The sequence below is a fragment of the Myotis daubentonii genome, chromosome 9, assembly GCF_963259705.1.
Source record: "Myotis daubentonii chromosome 9, mMyoDau2.1, whole genome shotgun sequence".
NCBI lineage: Eukaryota > Metazoa > Chordata > Mammalia > Chiroptera > Vespertilionidae > Myotis > Myotis daubentonii.
This window is the reverse complement of record NC_081848.1, coordinates 47,728,201-47,743,224: the sequence shown is the minus strand read 5'-3', so window position 1 is coordinate 47,743,224 and position 15,024 is coordinate 47,728,201. Positions and strand designations below refer to the sequence as shown.

Genomic DNA, 15,024 nt, shown 5'->3' with positions numbered 1-15,024 from the left:
CTCCTTTTATAGGAAAAATTTACACAGTAGTGTTGAAATAGTTCAAGTTTAATTTGATGATACATGGTCTGTACTTAGACAAACACAAGTTATACAACATAGATAACGTGGGAAAATACCAACTTTGTCATTGCACATACCAATAAATAAATACATTTGCTCCAGAATACCAAAGAGTTTATTCAAAAAGTCAATAAAAGCACAGTTTTGTAAGTTCATCTAAAACTCCAGATAATCTTGAACAAAAATAAATGTCTGACCACTCCAGAATAGGAAAAGACGGTCTTGTGCAAATAGACATACACATTCTAAGCGTTATGAAAACTGGCTAACTGTGTTCTCAGCAAGAGAAGTGCCACCCATCCTGACCAAGACCCTTTATCACCAAACAGGAAAGGGCCAGAGTCGGGCTCCCTCTCTGAGCCACTCCAAGTCACTCTAGGACTCTCTCATCAGCCTTGTCTCAGCTCTGCCTGGACCTTGATTGGGGTGGGGGAAGGGGGCAATAGAACAGAAGAGGAAAGGGGTGTGACATCTTAGGGAAGAACAAAGGCACAATGATGAGCTAGAAACGGTGGTGATGAAAGCAAAGGTCAACTCCCAGCCACCCTGATTCCCACTGCAAGCACTGACAGTCCAGCCTCCTGGTTTGCTCAAAATCACATACCAGTAGCCACGAAGTACAGCGATGCCTTCTGTAAGACCAACTTGCTTCTCAGCTTGGTTGGAAAATTAAAAAACCAAACCTGTCCCAGTACTCCTGCTTGCCTCTGCCCTGTATCCTGAGATGACAGAAAACTTGAAATGTGACCAATAAACTCAAGCCAGAGCCCATCCTTTGGCCTGTTCCTGGGGCTGCTACAAGTTCAACAAGCCAGAACCCAAAGAGTCAGGCCCAGGCACGCTGGGCACCGGGAGGAAGACGCCCTCCGCTCTCCGGAGAGGTGTGCTGGTCACACCACATCCCATATCCCGGCGCAGGGGAGGACTTCCAGAGGGGAAGGCCAGTGTCGTTGCAGTCAGGGGAAACCAGGACTCCGCCAGGGAGATGGAATTTGTGCTTGCGTAACCGCCATAGACGTGCCAGCCCAGCATCTCCTGTCCCTGCAGACCCCACTGCGAGGCGTGCACGGAGCTCTTAGTGTGAAATCAGCGCTGTTGCTTGTTCAGTTTAGAGGCAAATGCCCTGCTCTTTATAGACAAAAACTTCTACCATTTTCTTGCCCTTGCTGGGAGGCGGACTCCAAAGGCCTCTTCACACCTGCGGTTACCATTCCATACCGGTCTGCAGCACGGCCGGACCTTCCGTGCTCCTTTGAACTAGTGCCGTGTTTCCTAAGGCACAGTCACTAGAATATGCTCAGGTTCGTCCAAAAGCGTCCACACAACACACGGGCGTCCCCAGGTAACGCAGAATGGGAACTGACCACTTTCTCAGACCATGTTTTCCTAATCAGAACCTGGGAGACGCTGGCGCTTCCTAACAGCATGAACAGAATCCTTATCCCTTTCCTGCTCATCCTTAGAAACAAACCTCAGTTGATTCTTAGCAGATTGCCCTTTCCCCAAACACGCACAGACACAGAGATGCAGACAGACACAGAGCACCTTGGAGCCAGAAAAAAAGAAAAGAGGCGGGAAGTGAATGTCGCCACTCTGCAGAAGAACTGTTCTGGGCAGAGGGTGTGGAGGTTTGGGGTGTGGCCCCAAAAGGAGTCACAGGAGCAGTCCCAGGAGGGCTGCCTGCAGTCCCAGCTGCCCCACGCCCACAGGAACTGAACTGCCCATTCTATCCTCGAGTTCCCTGCCCAACCAAGGGCCATCTGGGTGGAGGACAAGAACTCTCACTACGGGAGAGGCTGGGCCCTGGCAGCTTCGAGTCTTTGGGTCCACAGCTCTTGGGGGGGGGGGGGTGTGGATCCTGGGGCCAGTGGTCAAGGACAGCCAGCGTCACCAGGAATAGGGCCGTAAGAATAGACCTGAGGCTGGGTCTCGAGCAGGTGACAACTGTTTTTGCTTGTCACTCAATGCCCAACAGAGGGTCTTGTTGCTAAGCTACCTTCTGCACAAACAGTGAGCAGCTCGGCCCACCTTCTGGGTCCCACCAAAACCCAGCCAGCCCGGCTCCTGTGCGCTGGAGGAGAAAGCGGGAGTTTGCCATTGTGCTTCTGGTTCCTCCACTCTGCCACCAGGATCCCCTCTCCCTAGGATACAGCACCAGCTGTTCTGCCTTTAAATCCCATTCAGAGAAACAGCGTGACCAGACATTAGAGATCATCTAGTTTCCATCATCCCAATTGGCAGCAGGTCTCTTCCCCAGGTCAGAAAAGGAAGAGCCGAATGGGACCATGGGAAGGATTAGGGCACCGCAAGGTTCCCTGGGATGTGGACCAGCCCTCTACAGAAAGCCCCAGTGCCCTCAGAATGGTCCCCCTGGAAGGGCCTCTTGGAAACCCCCGGAGGTGGGCGATCGGGCTGTGACAGATAACCCGGCTCTCAGTATCCCCGGGAAACCTGTGCTTCAGGGAAACGAGAGCACACTACCTCCACTCAGGTCAGAACAGCTCCTCCACCTCGGCAGACCTCGCTGACATGTTTTCAAAGCATCAGTTTCTACACAGCCTTTCCAAGCACATCTACTCTGAAGGGAGGAACAACTGCCTGCTTCCCACTGACGTCTGCTCTCCATCAGGGTGAACCAGGGAAAAGGACAAAAAGGCAAGAGAGGCGTTCCCATGTCCTCAGAAGAGGATGTTGGGGAAGGGGGAGCTCAGGCCCCGCCCGGCACACGCACCGCCCATCACCCCCACATGCAGAAAAGGGCAGTAGCCTCGCTAGGCCTGCTCTCTGGGGGAGCCAGACACGGGTCAGTCCTGATCAGTCTGACAGGCAAAAAGCCAGACGGCTTTTAGCAGGGCACTGCCAATCTACTGAGATAGTTTCCAATTCAGTCTATAGCCGCACCACCCCAAACACACACCATTTCATCTGGGGCAAGGGCATCCAGACTGGGCCCCGGGGAGGCCTGAAAGCCAAGATAATGGTTTTCTGGGGGGATGCTGGGAACACAGAAATCCAGGGAGCTGAAGCTCTGACTCTGCCACTCACCAGCCAGGTGACCCCAGGCAAGTACCATATGTTGAGTGATTTGCCTATGGTGGCTGTTGGACGAGTTGATCGCTAAGGGTCCTGCCACCTCTCATCTCTAGTGATGCTGCAGTACTCTCTGCCCCCCTCAGCCTGCCCCATCCTTCTGAGGACGACGCAGTGCGGCCCAGCAGGCACGACCTCCACTCACTGCAGCAGGAGCCGAAGCCCAGGCAGAGACCTCAGCTCACCAGCCCCAGCCCGGGCACGCCTACCTGTGTGGAGTCCGGGGCTGGTGACCTAGGCCCGTCCACGTTTCCTGTACCGAGGCTGCTTGGCAGAGAGCTGCTGGGGTAGCTGAGGGCTCCCAGGACAGCCTGGTCCAGGACGCCTGTTCCGTGCACCTCCCGTATGCTGAGCCTGTGTCCTGCAAACCATCCTCTAAGACAGCTGGCCTTGATGGCTGGCCTCCTGCTGCCTCTGTGCACAGAGAAAACCTAGAGAAACCAAATGAGCTAGAACCCGAGGCCACCAGGCCGCTCCCACAGCCAGGCCCCTGCAACCTTGACAGGGTCCTGCCGCTGACCCTCCCCCTACCTGCTGGCCTCTCCCAGGCCTGGCTGAGGCCTGAAGTCAGGGGGCTTCCTGCAGTTAAGGGCCAGGCTCAGCTACCAAGCCCTTGGCTGTGTGACGGTGACTGCCTTCCACACACACACACACGCACTGTGCCCCTCCCTCGTCGACTCCCGGGTTGGGGGGTGGCTGGGCCACAGCAGCCCGGCATTGTGCTTCCTCTCCCTCTACACCCCTTCCTGCCTTGGCAGCTTGGCAAACACGACTGCAGCAGGATGCTAACCCAAGGTTGGGGGTGTGTGTGGATCCTGGGGCACAGAAAGAATTCACTGTGGGCCCTTTACACACACCCCACTTCTCTGCCTCAACGGGGGGCAGAGGAGCCAGTTCCTGGCTGGCTGGGCCCGGGGGCCCACCGAGAGCCAGTTCATCTGGCAGGAGGCCTATGTACAGAGGGCGGGCAGGCAGCTCCACTCCGGGCTGGGCCACCCCGACGGATGTGAGGCGGCCTCTATTCACAGGCCAGTTTGCTGTCGAAGCTGGACAGGGCGATGGAGAAGGCCTGCAGCGCACACAGCGGGTAGTTGTAGTCCATGGTGAACACGTCCTCTGCCACGCGGCCGAACTGCATCACGATGTAGTCCGCTGGAGCCGGGCACCGTGCAGACAGGAACACAGTCAGGACGGGAGAGATGGGGAAGACAGACAGACACCCAGATCACAAGAGGGAAGAGAAAGCGAGAGGCAGAGGTACCCAGGGAATCTCATAGGAAATGAAACAGACCAGTGGGGGAAGGGCAGGACAGAGGGAACATACAAACACCAGGAGATGGGGACGAAGAGAGAGATTCCCACCCTGAGACTGCTGAGCACACAGAGCCCATGTCCAGGCTCCGCAGGGCCTTCCCGGCCTCCCAGGCATACGGTCTCTACAGCGAATCTAAGCTGTGCGACCAGGTCCTCAGCACTGGCCGCACGGCAGGGCCGGCGAGCGGAGCCCTGAGCTGAGCCTGGCGAGCGTGCGGGCAGCCACGCGTCGGGGCGGACACTCACGGTCGTTGCCATGGATGATCTGGAAGTTCTTCACGGAGGCCTGCGTGACGCGCCCGTGGAAGTTGAGTACGTAGGACTGCGTGTCATCGTTCCAGACAGGCGTCTTGTTTTGTAGCTCAATGATACTCTCCGTGTTCTTATTCTGCCAGCGTGCTAGCAGCGTCTCGTGCTCCTGGGAGAGCAGCATTGCTGAGCCAGGCCCGGCCTTGGCTCCGTGACCAGCCCAGGGCCATGGGATCGGGCCCGGGGCTGGGGGTCCCCAGCTTTCACCAGACCCCCCGGGCTGCTCACACTTTGCCTCCCGTGCAGACACACGAGCTGGCGCTCTGCCCTTAGGAGCTCATGCAGAAGCTGGGATGAGGGGGCAGGGTGTGGTGGGGAGGAACTCACGTTGCGGGGCCGGATACAGACTCTCTCGTGAACCATGTTCATGCCTGGGACAATCACAGTCATCTTCCGCGGCCCCTTAAAACCTAAGACGTTAGTCTCCTGCGAAACAGAGAACAGCGGCCACCTGAGGACTCGACTTACTGGGGAGGCTGGAGGGAGGGAAGAGAGATGATGAGCTAGTTCTCACCATCTCCACCTGAACATCTAATAGGCATCTAAATTTTGCACGTCCAGACGCAAACTCCTGAGTCCCTGCCCTTAACTAGCTCCCTGTAGAGTCCTCTTTGCTTCACTCAACAGCAAGTCAGCAAACTACCTGGGGTCACTCATACCTGACTCCTCTCTCTCACCCCACCTTCTAAGCCAGCGGTTCTCATCCTGCGGGTCGCGGACAATGAAAATACACCCTGCATATCAGATAGTTACATTGCGATTCATAACAGTAGCAACATTACAGTTATGAAGTAGCAACGAAAATAATTTTATGGTTGGGGGTCACCACAACATGAGGAACTGTGTTAAAGGGTCGCGGCATTAGGAAGGTTGAGAACCACTGTATCAGCTAATGCTGCCAGCTCTACCTTCAAATTCCATCAAGAATCCGGTCACTCTCACCACCGTCTCACTGAGCTCACAGTGAAACCTCAGTGGACGCCTCCTTCCCACCCCTGACCCCTCCCCCTCCCTGTCACCTGCTCGCCACACAGCAGCCAGTGGTCCTGTTAAGTCATATCCTTTTCTTCCTTAGTTCAGAGTAAAAGCTGAAGACCTGTTACCCCTCAGCACTTACTCTCCCTGCACTCGCCACCCTCCTTGCTGTTCCCCATGTGCCAGGCATCCAGGACTCTTACACTCTGTATGGTACCCTCCCCAACACCCACACGGCTGGCCTCACTTCCTTCTGGGTTTTACCCCAGTGCTACCTCGGTGAGGCCCTTACACACACACACACACACACACACACACACACATACCTGGACACTTTACAGCCCTCCCCCTTTTATTTTTTCCATCTTAGCATTTATCAGAAACATATATATTTTGCTTTTGTCTATTTAATAGCTTATCTCCTTAAACTAAGGGTTTAAGTCCCATAAGGGTATACGTTTATGTCTCTTGTTCATTACTATATCCTCAGTGCCTCAAACAGTACCGGGAACAGTATTTGAAGAAGTTCGGACTGCATACCCAAAGCTGACCAGCAGGTGGCACCATAGGATCATACAAAACAGCCAAATGGCTACGGCTTCCCAATTAGCCCAAGTTGATGGGGGTACCAATCCCGCATTTTAAAATGAAGTAAAATCCCCTGTACTTATAGTCCCTTTTGGCTTGAGTGTGACACTGGCTAGTGACCCACCCTGAGCTTCAGCTTTCTCATCAATATAATTTAAAAAATAGTACGACTGAGCTCTTAGACTCTGAGCATCCAGTAAGATGATAGCGTAAAGGGCCTTTCGTCCATCAGGATACCGGAGGGAGGAGGGAAGGGATGCACAGACAAGAACCCAGGCCTGCCTCTCCTTTCCAGGAGGCTCTGGGGCTGGGCTGCATAGACCAGGCCTGGTTCCCAGAGCCCTCCCAGGCAGATGGCCCCCTGGGGGCTACACTCAGAAGGGAGGAGAGGGCCTGGGCCCCTCTCCCAGGAAGGGCCCCTCCAAGGGGACAGCCCACAGATCAGGCCGCCAGTCCTGACCGTCACATCCTACTTGGAGACCAGAGACCAGCAGCCGGGACTCACGTAGCACACGGCGGCCAGCTCCTGACGCAGGGTCCCACCTTCCAACGTAGAGGAGGAAGCCTTCTGGGGGTTGACTCCATTGTCATAAACGGTGAACTTAGTGCCCATGAGGTTGGATCTGCAGGGCAGGCACCATCAGTACAGGGTCACCCACCCTCTGCCCAGGGCAGCAAACAGCTAACAGTCTGTCCTGTGAGGAGCCTGCAAAGCATTCTGGGCTAAGCCAGGAGCCAGTGTGGGGCACACTGCTCACTGAGTCCCCATCTAAAGGGCCAAAGGCCTGGACTTGCTCTGAGCTGAACCAAAGAACATCTTGGTTCAGGGGTACGTTCAGGGAGGGAAGTCAGGGTGCACAGTGTCTCCCTGGAGGAACAGACGTGAGCAAACTGGCAGCTGGCAAGGCCGCAGAGGGGACGCAGCTCGCCATGCAGACCGGATCAGCTGACCTCTGTCCCATCCGGCCTGCGTCTTGGTCCAGCCCCATCTCCACAGCTTTGGCTCCTTACCGCTCAGCTTGACTTACACTCCCCAGATCTGGCCCTCCGTTCCTCAGCAAACCCTCCTCCCCCGGGCTGGCTCCGAGCCGTCCTCTCTCCCCAAGGTGGTCCTCTCTCCCATCAAGGCCTCACTCTCAGCCCTGCCCCTCAGCACTGACCATGGCCAAGGTGACTTTGTGGTGGCCGACATCATCAGTGACATCCTAGGGTTTGATCCGTCACTCAGGGTGGGCTTGGGCCCACCTGGCTGGGAGCAGTCTAGGGTGGGTGTGTGAGGCCCACCTCCAAGCCTGGCTCTAGGCTGGCAGAGCCCATGGTAGGATCTGAGGGACAGAGGACCCGCGGAGAGGATCTGACTCCTGGCCTAGATCTCCTCCCTCTAGAGAGCCTGCCCACCCGCCTGGGGGAGTGCTGGTACCGCAGTTTCCCGATGTAGCTGTCCCCGCCTCGAGACAAGTCTGTAGGGTCCACAGAGATGAGGTAATTGGATGTTTTACTCTTCTTTCTTTTCCTTCCCGCCAGGAGGAACACCTTGGGGAAGCAGAGGAAGTTACACTCCAGACCCAACCTCTGATCCACACACTATCACGGGTGCCACTCACACACTCATTCACACAAGGGACTCTCCCTCGCTTCAGTTCCAGAACACAGTGTGCTCACACACATGCGCACAAACTGGAAGCACAAAAGCGTGCACACAGGCGCACACACTGGCAGCACAAAGGCGTGCACACAGGCGCACACACTGGCAGCACAAAGGCGTGCACACAGGCACGCGCACTGGCAGCACAAAGGCGTGCACACAGGCGCACGCACTGGCAGCACAAAGGCGTGCACACAGGCGCACGCACTGGCAGCACAAAGGCGTGCACACAGGCGCACGCACTGGCAGCACAAAGGCGTGCACACAGGCGCACGCACTGGCAGCACAAAGGCGTGCACACAGGCGCACGCACTGGCAGCACAAAGGCGTGCACACAGGCGCACGCACTGGCAGCACAAAGGCGTGCACACAGGCGCACGCACTGGCAGCACAAAGGCGTGCACACAGGCGCACGCACTGGCAGCACAAAGGCGTGCACACAGGCGCACGCACTGGCAGCACAAAGGCGTGCACACAGGCGCACGCACTGGCAGCACAAAGGCGTGCACACAGGCGCACGCACTGGCAGCACAAAGGCGTGCACACAGGCGCACGCACTGGCAGCACAAAGGCGTGCACACAGGCGCACGCACTGGCAGCACAAAGGCGTGCACACAGGCGCACGCACTGGCAGCACAAAGGCGTGCACACAGGCGCACGCACTGGCAGCACAAAGGCGTGCACACAGGCGCACGCACTGGCAGCACAAAGGCGTGCACACAGGCGCACGCACTGGCAGCACAAAGGCGTGCACACAGGCGCACGCACTGGCAGCACAAAGGCGTGCACACAGGCGCACGCACTGGCAGCACAAAGGCGTGCACACAGGCGCACGCACTGGCAGCACAAAGGCGTGCACACAGGCGCACGCACTGGCAGCACAAAGGCGTGCACACAGGCGCACGCACTGGCAGCACAAAGGCGTGCACACAGGCGCACGCACTGGCAGCACAAAGGCGTGCACACAGGCGCACGCACTGGCAGCACAAAGGCGTGCACACAGGCGCACGCACTGGCAGCACAAAGGCGTGCACACAGGCGCACGCACTGGCAGCACAAAGGCGTGCACACAGGCGCACGCACTGGCAGCACAAAGGCGTGCACACAGGCGCACGCACTGGCAGCACAAAGGCGTGCACACAGGCGCACGCACTGGCAGCACAAAGGCGTGCACACAGGCGCACGCACTGGCAGCACAAAGGCGTGCACACAGGCGCACGCACTGGCAGACACAAAGGCGTGCACACAAGTACACGCACTGGCAGAAACAAAGGCATACACACAGGCACATGCACTGGCAGCACAAAGGCTACACGCACTGGCAGACACAAAGGTGTGTACACAGGTACATGCACTGGCAGCACAAAGGCTACACGCACTGGCAGCACAAAGGCATGCACACAGATACACGCACTGGCAGCACAAAGGCTACACGCACTGGCAGCACAAAGGCATGCACACAGATACACGCACTGGCAGCACAAAGGCATGCACACAGATACACGCACTGGCAGCACAAAGGCATGCACACAGATACACGCACTGGCAGCACAAAGGCTACACGCACTGGCAGCACAAAGGCATGCACACAGGCTACACGCACTGGGAGCACAAAGGCATGCACACAGGTACACGCACTGGCAGCACACAGGCTACACGCACTGGCAGCACAAAGGCGTGCACACAGGTACACACACTGGCAGCACAAAGGCATGCACACAGGTACACACACTGGCAGCACAAAGGCATGCACACAGGTACACACACTGGCAGCACAAAGGCTACACGCACTGGCAGCACAAAGGCATGCACACAGGCTACACGCACTGGCAGCACAAAGGCATGCACACAGGTACACGCACTGGCAGCACACAGGCTACACGCACTGGCAGCACAAAGGCGTGCACACAGGTACACGCACTGGCAGCACAAAGGCGTGCACACAGGTACACGCACTGGCAGCACAAAGGTGCGCACTGACCAGGCACGAGGGCCTCAGTCTCTGGGGGAGCTGAGAGGTGGCTGTTGGATCTGAGGCTGCCGGTCACATCCCAGCCCCCAGGCCCTCAAGCCTGCAGGGGAAACGCACGTCCAGGCCCCCCTCACCTTCTTCCCGTCCTCTCGGTCCAGGTGCAGGAAGTAGGTGGGGTACATCCCCCTGTCCATCCCCTTCTTGTCCCTCGAGATGCGGCACTTGATGGTGATGCCCTGGGGAGCTGGCCTCTGTGCAAATTCCTCGAGATCTTGGACCTCAACTTCTGCTGAGGGCTCTGGGGCTGTTGGGCTGAGGGCTGAGGCTGCCTCCTACAGGGGAGAGTGGGACCCCGAGCAGCTGAAATTGGGGGTCTGGGGTCCAGAGCTGACCCTTTATGTGGTGGTGGTGGGAGATGAGACACAGTCCCAGATGCAGGCCGGCCAGCCTGGCCCTGGGATCATCAGCTACTTCCCAGCTCTTCCCTCCCTCAGCCATCCCTGGGGGGTAGGTCCTTAGGTCATCCTGTCCAACCTGTCCCCCCCCCCCCGGCCTGGCAAAGAGACCTGATTGGGGGGAGGGGAGGGAGAGCCCAGGCCTGAGCAGCTCTCAATAGGTAGGCATCTGGGCCCAGCCCAGCGAGCCACTCACCATCATTTCTCCACACCATTTCCCCTGCAGCCTGGGTGAGTGACCAGCCCTGCACACTGCCGTCCACCCTTCCCTACTCACCCTGATGGACTTCTTGCTAGTGGCGGAGCTGGGGCGGGTATTGCTGTTTAGCTGGGAGGAACTGGAGCTGTATTCGTCCTCATCCTCCTCTTCCTCCTCAAAGCTCATGCTACTGGAGATGCCTGGGCCAGGTAGGAGCAGGTGGGAGGTGTGGTCACATACACACACCCAGGCAGGAACAGGTGGGAGGCGTGGTCACATACACACACTCAGGCAGGAGCAGGTGGGAGGCGTGGTCACATACACACACCCAGGCAGGAGCAGGTGGGAGGCGTGGTCACACACATACCCAGGCAGGAGCAGGTGGGAGGCGTGGTCACATACACACACCCAGGCAGCAGGTGGGAGGCGTGGTCACATACACACACCCAGGCAGGAGCAGGTGAAAGGCGTGGTCACATACACACACCCAGGCAGCAGGTGGGAGGCGTGGTCACATACACACACCCAGGCAGGAACAGGTGAAAGGCGTGGTCACATACACCCAGGCAGGAGCAGGTGGGAGGCGTGGTCACATACACCCAGGCAGGAGCAGGTGGGAGGCGTGGTCACATACACACACCCAGGCAGGAGCAGGTGAAAGGCGTGGTCACATACACACACCCAGGCAGGAGCAGGTGGGAGGCGTGGTCACATACACACACCCAGGCAGCAGGTGGGAGGCGTGGTCACATACACACACCCAGGCAGCAGGTGGGAGGTGTGGTCACATACACACACCCAGGCAGCAGGTGGGAGGCGTGGTCACATACACACACCCAGGCAGCAGGTGGGAGGCGTGGTCACATACACACACCCAGGCAGGAGCAGGTGGGAGGCGTGGTCACATACACACACCCAGGCAGAAGCAGGAGGGAGGCGTGGTCACATACACACACCCAGGCAGCAGGTGGGAGGCGTGGTCACATACACACACCCAGGCAGGAGCAGGTGGGAGGCGTGGTCACATACACACACCCAGGCAGGAACAGGTGGGAGGCGTGGTCACATACAAACACACACCTGTTCACAGTATGATGAGTCATCATACTGCATGCACACACCCCAGGCCTTAGGTGCACACACACATTCACACACATGCCCACAGATGTCTTGATATACACAAGGGCACACTCTCAGGTACATGCTGAGACTGGTCACAATCCTTGGGGTCTGTGCCCCCCACTCCAAGCTCAGGTCAGTCCCTCTGACCCCTCCTCTCCAGCACTCGCCATGCCTGCCTCCTGTGTAGCAAGGCCTGACTGACGGGTTGACCCTGTGCTGGGAGCCTCCTCTCTGGCCTCAGGCTTCCCAGAGGCCTGGGCAGGCACAGACCATGGAATGTGCCTGGGAGAGGCCAGCTTCTTAGCCGGCAGTGCAGGGCTGACTCCTCCCCTCCCAGCCTGCAGTAGGTCCTGTCTGTGTGCTTCTCCCCACTGAACGCCCTCTCCGGCCTCTGATTCCCTGAATGTGGGGTGCTGCTGGGTTTCCCTCGGCCGCCCCCCACCAGGGGCTCCCTGGGGCAGGGCTCCCAGTGGGGAAGCTACCCTGGCAGGTTTCCTGGATCTGCCCTGCCTCTCAGCATCCTGGCCCTGCCCCTCTAGCTCAGCAGGTGGGGACGGTTTTACAAAAGCAGCTCTTTCAAAGGAACCAAAGGGGGCGGAAATCTGTCCCCAGAGCTAGGGCCTCCTTGGGGGCAGGTGGTAGGAGTGGGGGAGACAGGGCTGGGCTGTGGGCTGCTGGTGACCCTGGCTCATACGTCTTTCCCTGGACTTGGCCTTATTAGGGCCCCACACCAGGGTTTGGGAAGGGCTGGAAGAGACACAGGAGGGTCATGCTCCCCAAGAAGGGTGCATCTGAGAACCTGGGACTGAGCTTTGGGGGTGTCGCTGGACCCCCACGGTGCTCACCCTTCCTCTGCATCGTGGCACGGAGGTCCTGCCCGCTGGGCTGTGTGCCCCCACCAGCTGCCGTCTCCCCTGCGTCCTGGGCGTGGTCCAACCGGCCCACAGTCAGGATCTGCACTGGGCCTCGAGCCTCAGACTCGTCTTCTGCCAGAGCCGCTGGCCCGCCGGCGCCTGCAGGCCAGGGACACTTCTGAGCCCGGAGGGCAGTGGGAGGGGGAGGAGAGCTGGATCCACAGACAGCCACGAAGTGGGTGAGGGCTGAGTCGGGGGACCCTCTGCAGAACTTTACTTGCAAAACTGACTTTTAAAAAACGAATGATTGCTGTCAGCCTCTTAATGATTGGTCAGCTCTGAAGGGGCATGGGTTCTGTCACTTCCGCTGTCCCCAGAATTAGTTGCCGAGGGTTGGTTTGAAACGCCTCACATCCCTAGGCAGACGGCAGCCACCTACAAAGCCAGCTCACAGCGAAAAGACTCGACGGAGAACCACGACCATCCACACCACACGGGGCCACCACTGCTCACGGATGTGGCCGGCTGCGAGCCATCAGTGCTGACGTTCCGTCTCAGACACACACAGTCAACTCACACGTCGTCAAAAACACACGGGCCCTTCGAAAAGGCCGAGGTTGGCACACGTGCGCCTTCCCACACGGAGGCTCTCCCATCCCATGTCCGCCTTCCTCCCCAGCTGCCACAGCTTCGGTGACTGAAGCGAGGAGGCCTGGCCCACACGGTGGCAGCCACCCTGTCCGGGTGGGCTATGTCCAAAAGACAGCCGTCAGCCCCGGAAGCTGTGGCCAGCACCCCCCGCCCCCCATCCCACAACACCCGAGGCCTGGAAACCACTGGGCACACATGTGGTTGAGGAGACAGGTGTCTAGCCCACAGAAACAGGACTCGGGGCAGGGGCCGCCGTATCTATCCCTGGGGACCTTTTGGAGAGAGACGAGCAGGGAGACTGGTCTGTGGGCCCGAGGGTGGCGCTGAGACGAGGGAGTGGCGGAGGCCCCCAGGGTGACTGGGAGGCTGCAAGCCCCACGGGACAGTGTCCTGGCTCAGGATGGAGGCAGAGGGCTCTCAGGCTGGGCAGGGGAGGGGCTTCGTGGGCCGTAGCTGAGCTGGACTTCCCTTCTTGGCAGTATGGAGGGCCTGCCCCTCACCCACAGGCCAGCCCAGGTGCCCGTGAGCTAGATGAGGCCTGTGAGCCAGCTGGGTGGGGCCCTGAGTGCCATTGGTGCCTTCCCCCGGGGCCTCCCACCTGTCCCTGGCCTCCAGGTTGGGAAGAGGATCCTCCCAACCCGCCCGTGGGGGTCAGAGCGCCAGCCAACCTTTGTGCTTCCCCTTCTTCCCCTTCTTCGAGGCCCCGCCCGGGCCCCCTGCGGCGGCCGCTGCCTTGCTTCTCTTGGCTGAGGCTGGTGCTGTTGGGCGGGCAGCTCCCAGCTGCACACTGGCAAGTGGGTCGGTCTCTTGAACTGCTTAGGAGAGAGCCCGAGATAGAGAGAGACAGACAGCCCTGGGTGAGACCAGAGCGCCGGCTCACACCCTTCCCAGCACGTTCTCCAGCCTCCCCAACCCCAGCAGGGCCTCCCACCACCCATCTGTACCAGGCAGAGGTGCCCGGGACAGGGAGGTGGCACCCAGCCTGCCCACACCATGACCAACCAAAGCTCCGGGCCAGCCAACTGTTTGAGCTGGGCAGGGGGGAGGGGGAGGGGAGGGAGCGTGACTGGGATATGGTGGATGAAGACAGAAAAGGCTGCATCTCCTGGAAGAGACCACAACGAGGGCCACACTCCAGGGGCCCTGCACTGCCCTGGGGGGACGAGCCCATGGTGGCCGGGGGTGCAGAGTGCCCTGAGGCAGGAGAGATATCCGGACACCAGGAGCGGCACAGAGGCCTCGGGCGGGTCCCAGCTGGTGGCCTCCACGTCCTCCACATAGAACCCTAGTTGCTCCAAGTCCCAGAACCGCTTCTCACTGCTCTTAAGATGAAGACTGACATTCCCCTGCAAGTCTGGCTCCTCCATCTCCCTCGCCTTGGCCTTGGCCGAACCGCACACGCCTCACTTCCCGCCCAAGTCCCGGCCACACTGTGCTCGTTGTGCACACTGGACTCCCACCGGCCACAGGGGCCTCGCTCTCGCTGTCCCGCTGCCTCCCGTCCGCTAACTCCCACTCCTCCTGCAGATTCCAGGCCCTCGGGAGAGGGGGTCCGCCATTCACGCACAGAGCTTCCCACAAAGCACACCTGTGACCATCTGCTCACCTCTCTTCCCTCTCAGACCATCAGGCCCACGAGGAAACAGTGGCCACACCTGCTCGTGCTCACCCTGGATTGCCAGCTTCTCATCTGGAAGCTGACACACAGTAGGTCCTCAAAATAAATACTTAAGAACCGGATGAATACATCACAGTTCTAGGGACAGAGGTCCTGTGTGTGGAGCAGC

General features: G+C 58.8%; 1 protein-coding gene across 3 annotated transcripts in view; it reads right to left on the bottom strand.

The window, feature by feature from the left end:
• Positions 1-30: 30 nt before the first annotated feature.
• TUB (TUB bipartite transcription factor) overlaps positions 31-15,024 on the bottom strand; it is a 73,608-nt gene continuing 58,614 nt past the window's right edge. For 2 of the 3 annotated variants that reach the window (XM_059708794.1, XM_059708795.1), the window contains exons 4-12: positions 13,906-14,049; positions 12,578-12,745; positions 10,689-10,810; positions 10,091-10,288; positions 7,760-7,872; positions 6,845-6,962; positions 5,104-5,202; positions 4,714-4,885; positions 31-4,305 (exon numbers count right to left, since the gene is read on the bottom strand). In XM_059708794.1, the coding sequence (XP_059564777.1) occupies positions 4,172-4,305; positions 4,714-4,885; positions 5,104-5,202; positions 6,845-6,962; positions 7,760-7,872; positions 10,091-10,288; positions 10,689-10,810; positions 12,578-12,745; positions 13,906-14,049 (1,268 nt within the window). In that variant the 3' untranslated portion in view covers positions 31-4,171. The remainder of the gene's footprint in view (positions 4,306-4,713; positions 4,886-5,103; positions 5,203-6,844; positions 6,963-7,759; positions 7,873-10,090; positions 10,289-10,688; positions 10,811-12,577; positions 12,746-13,905; positions 14,050-15,024) is intronic. The other variant, XM_059708796.1, reaches the window with a different exon arrangement.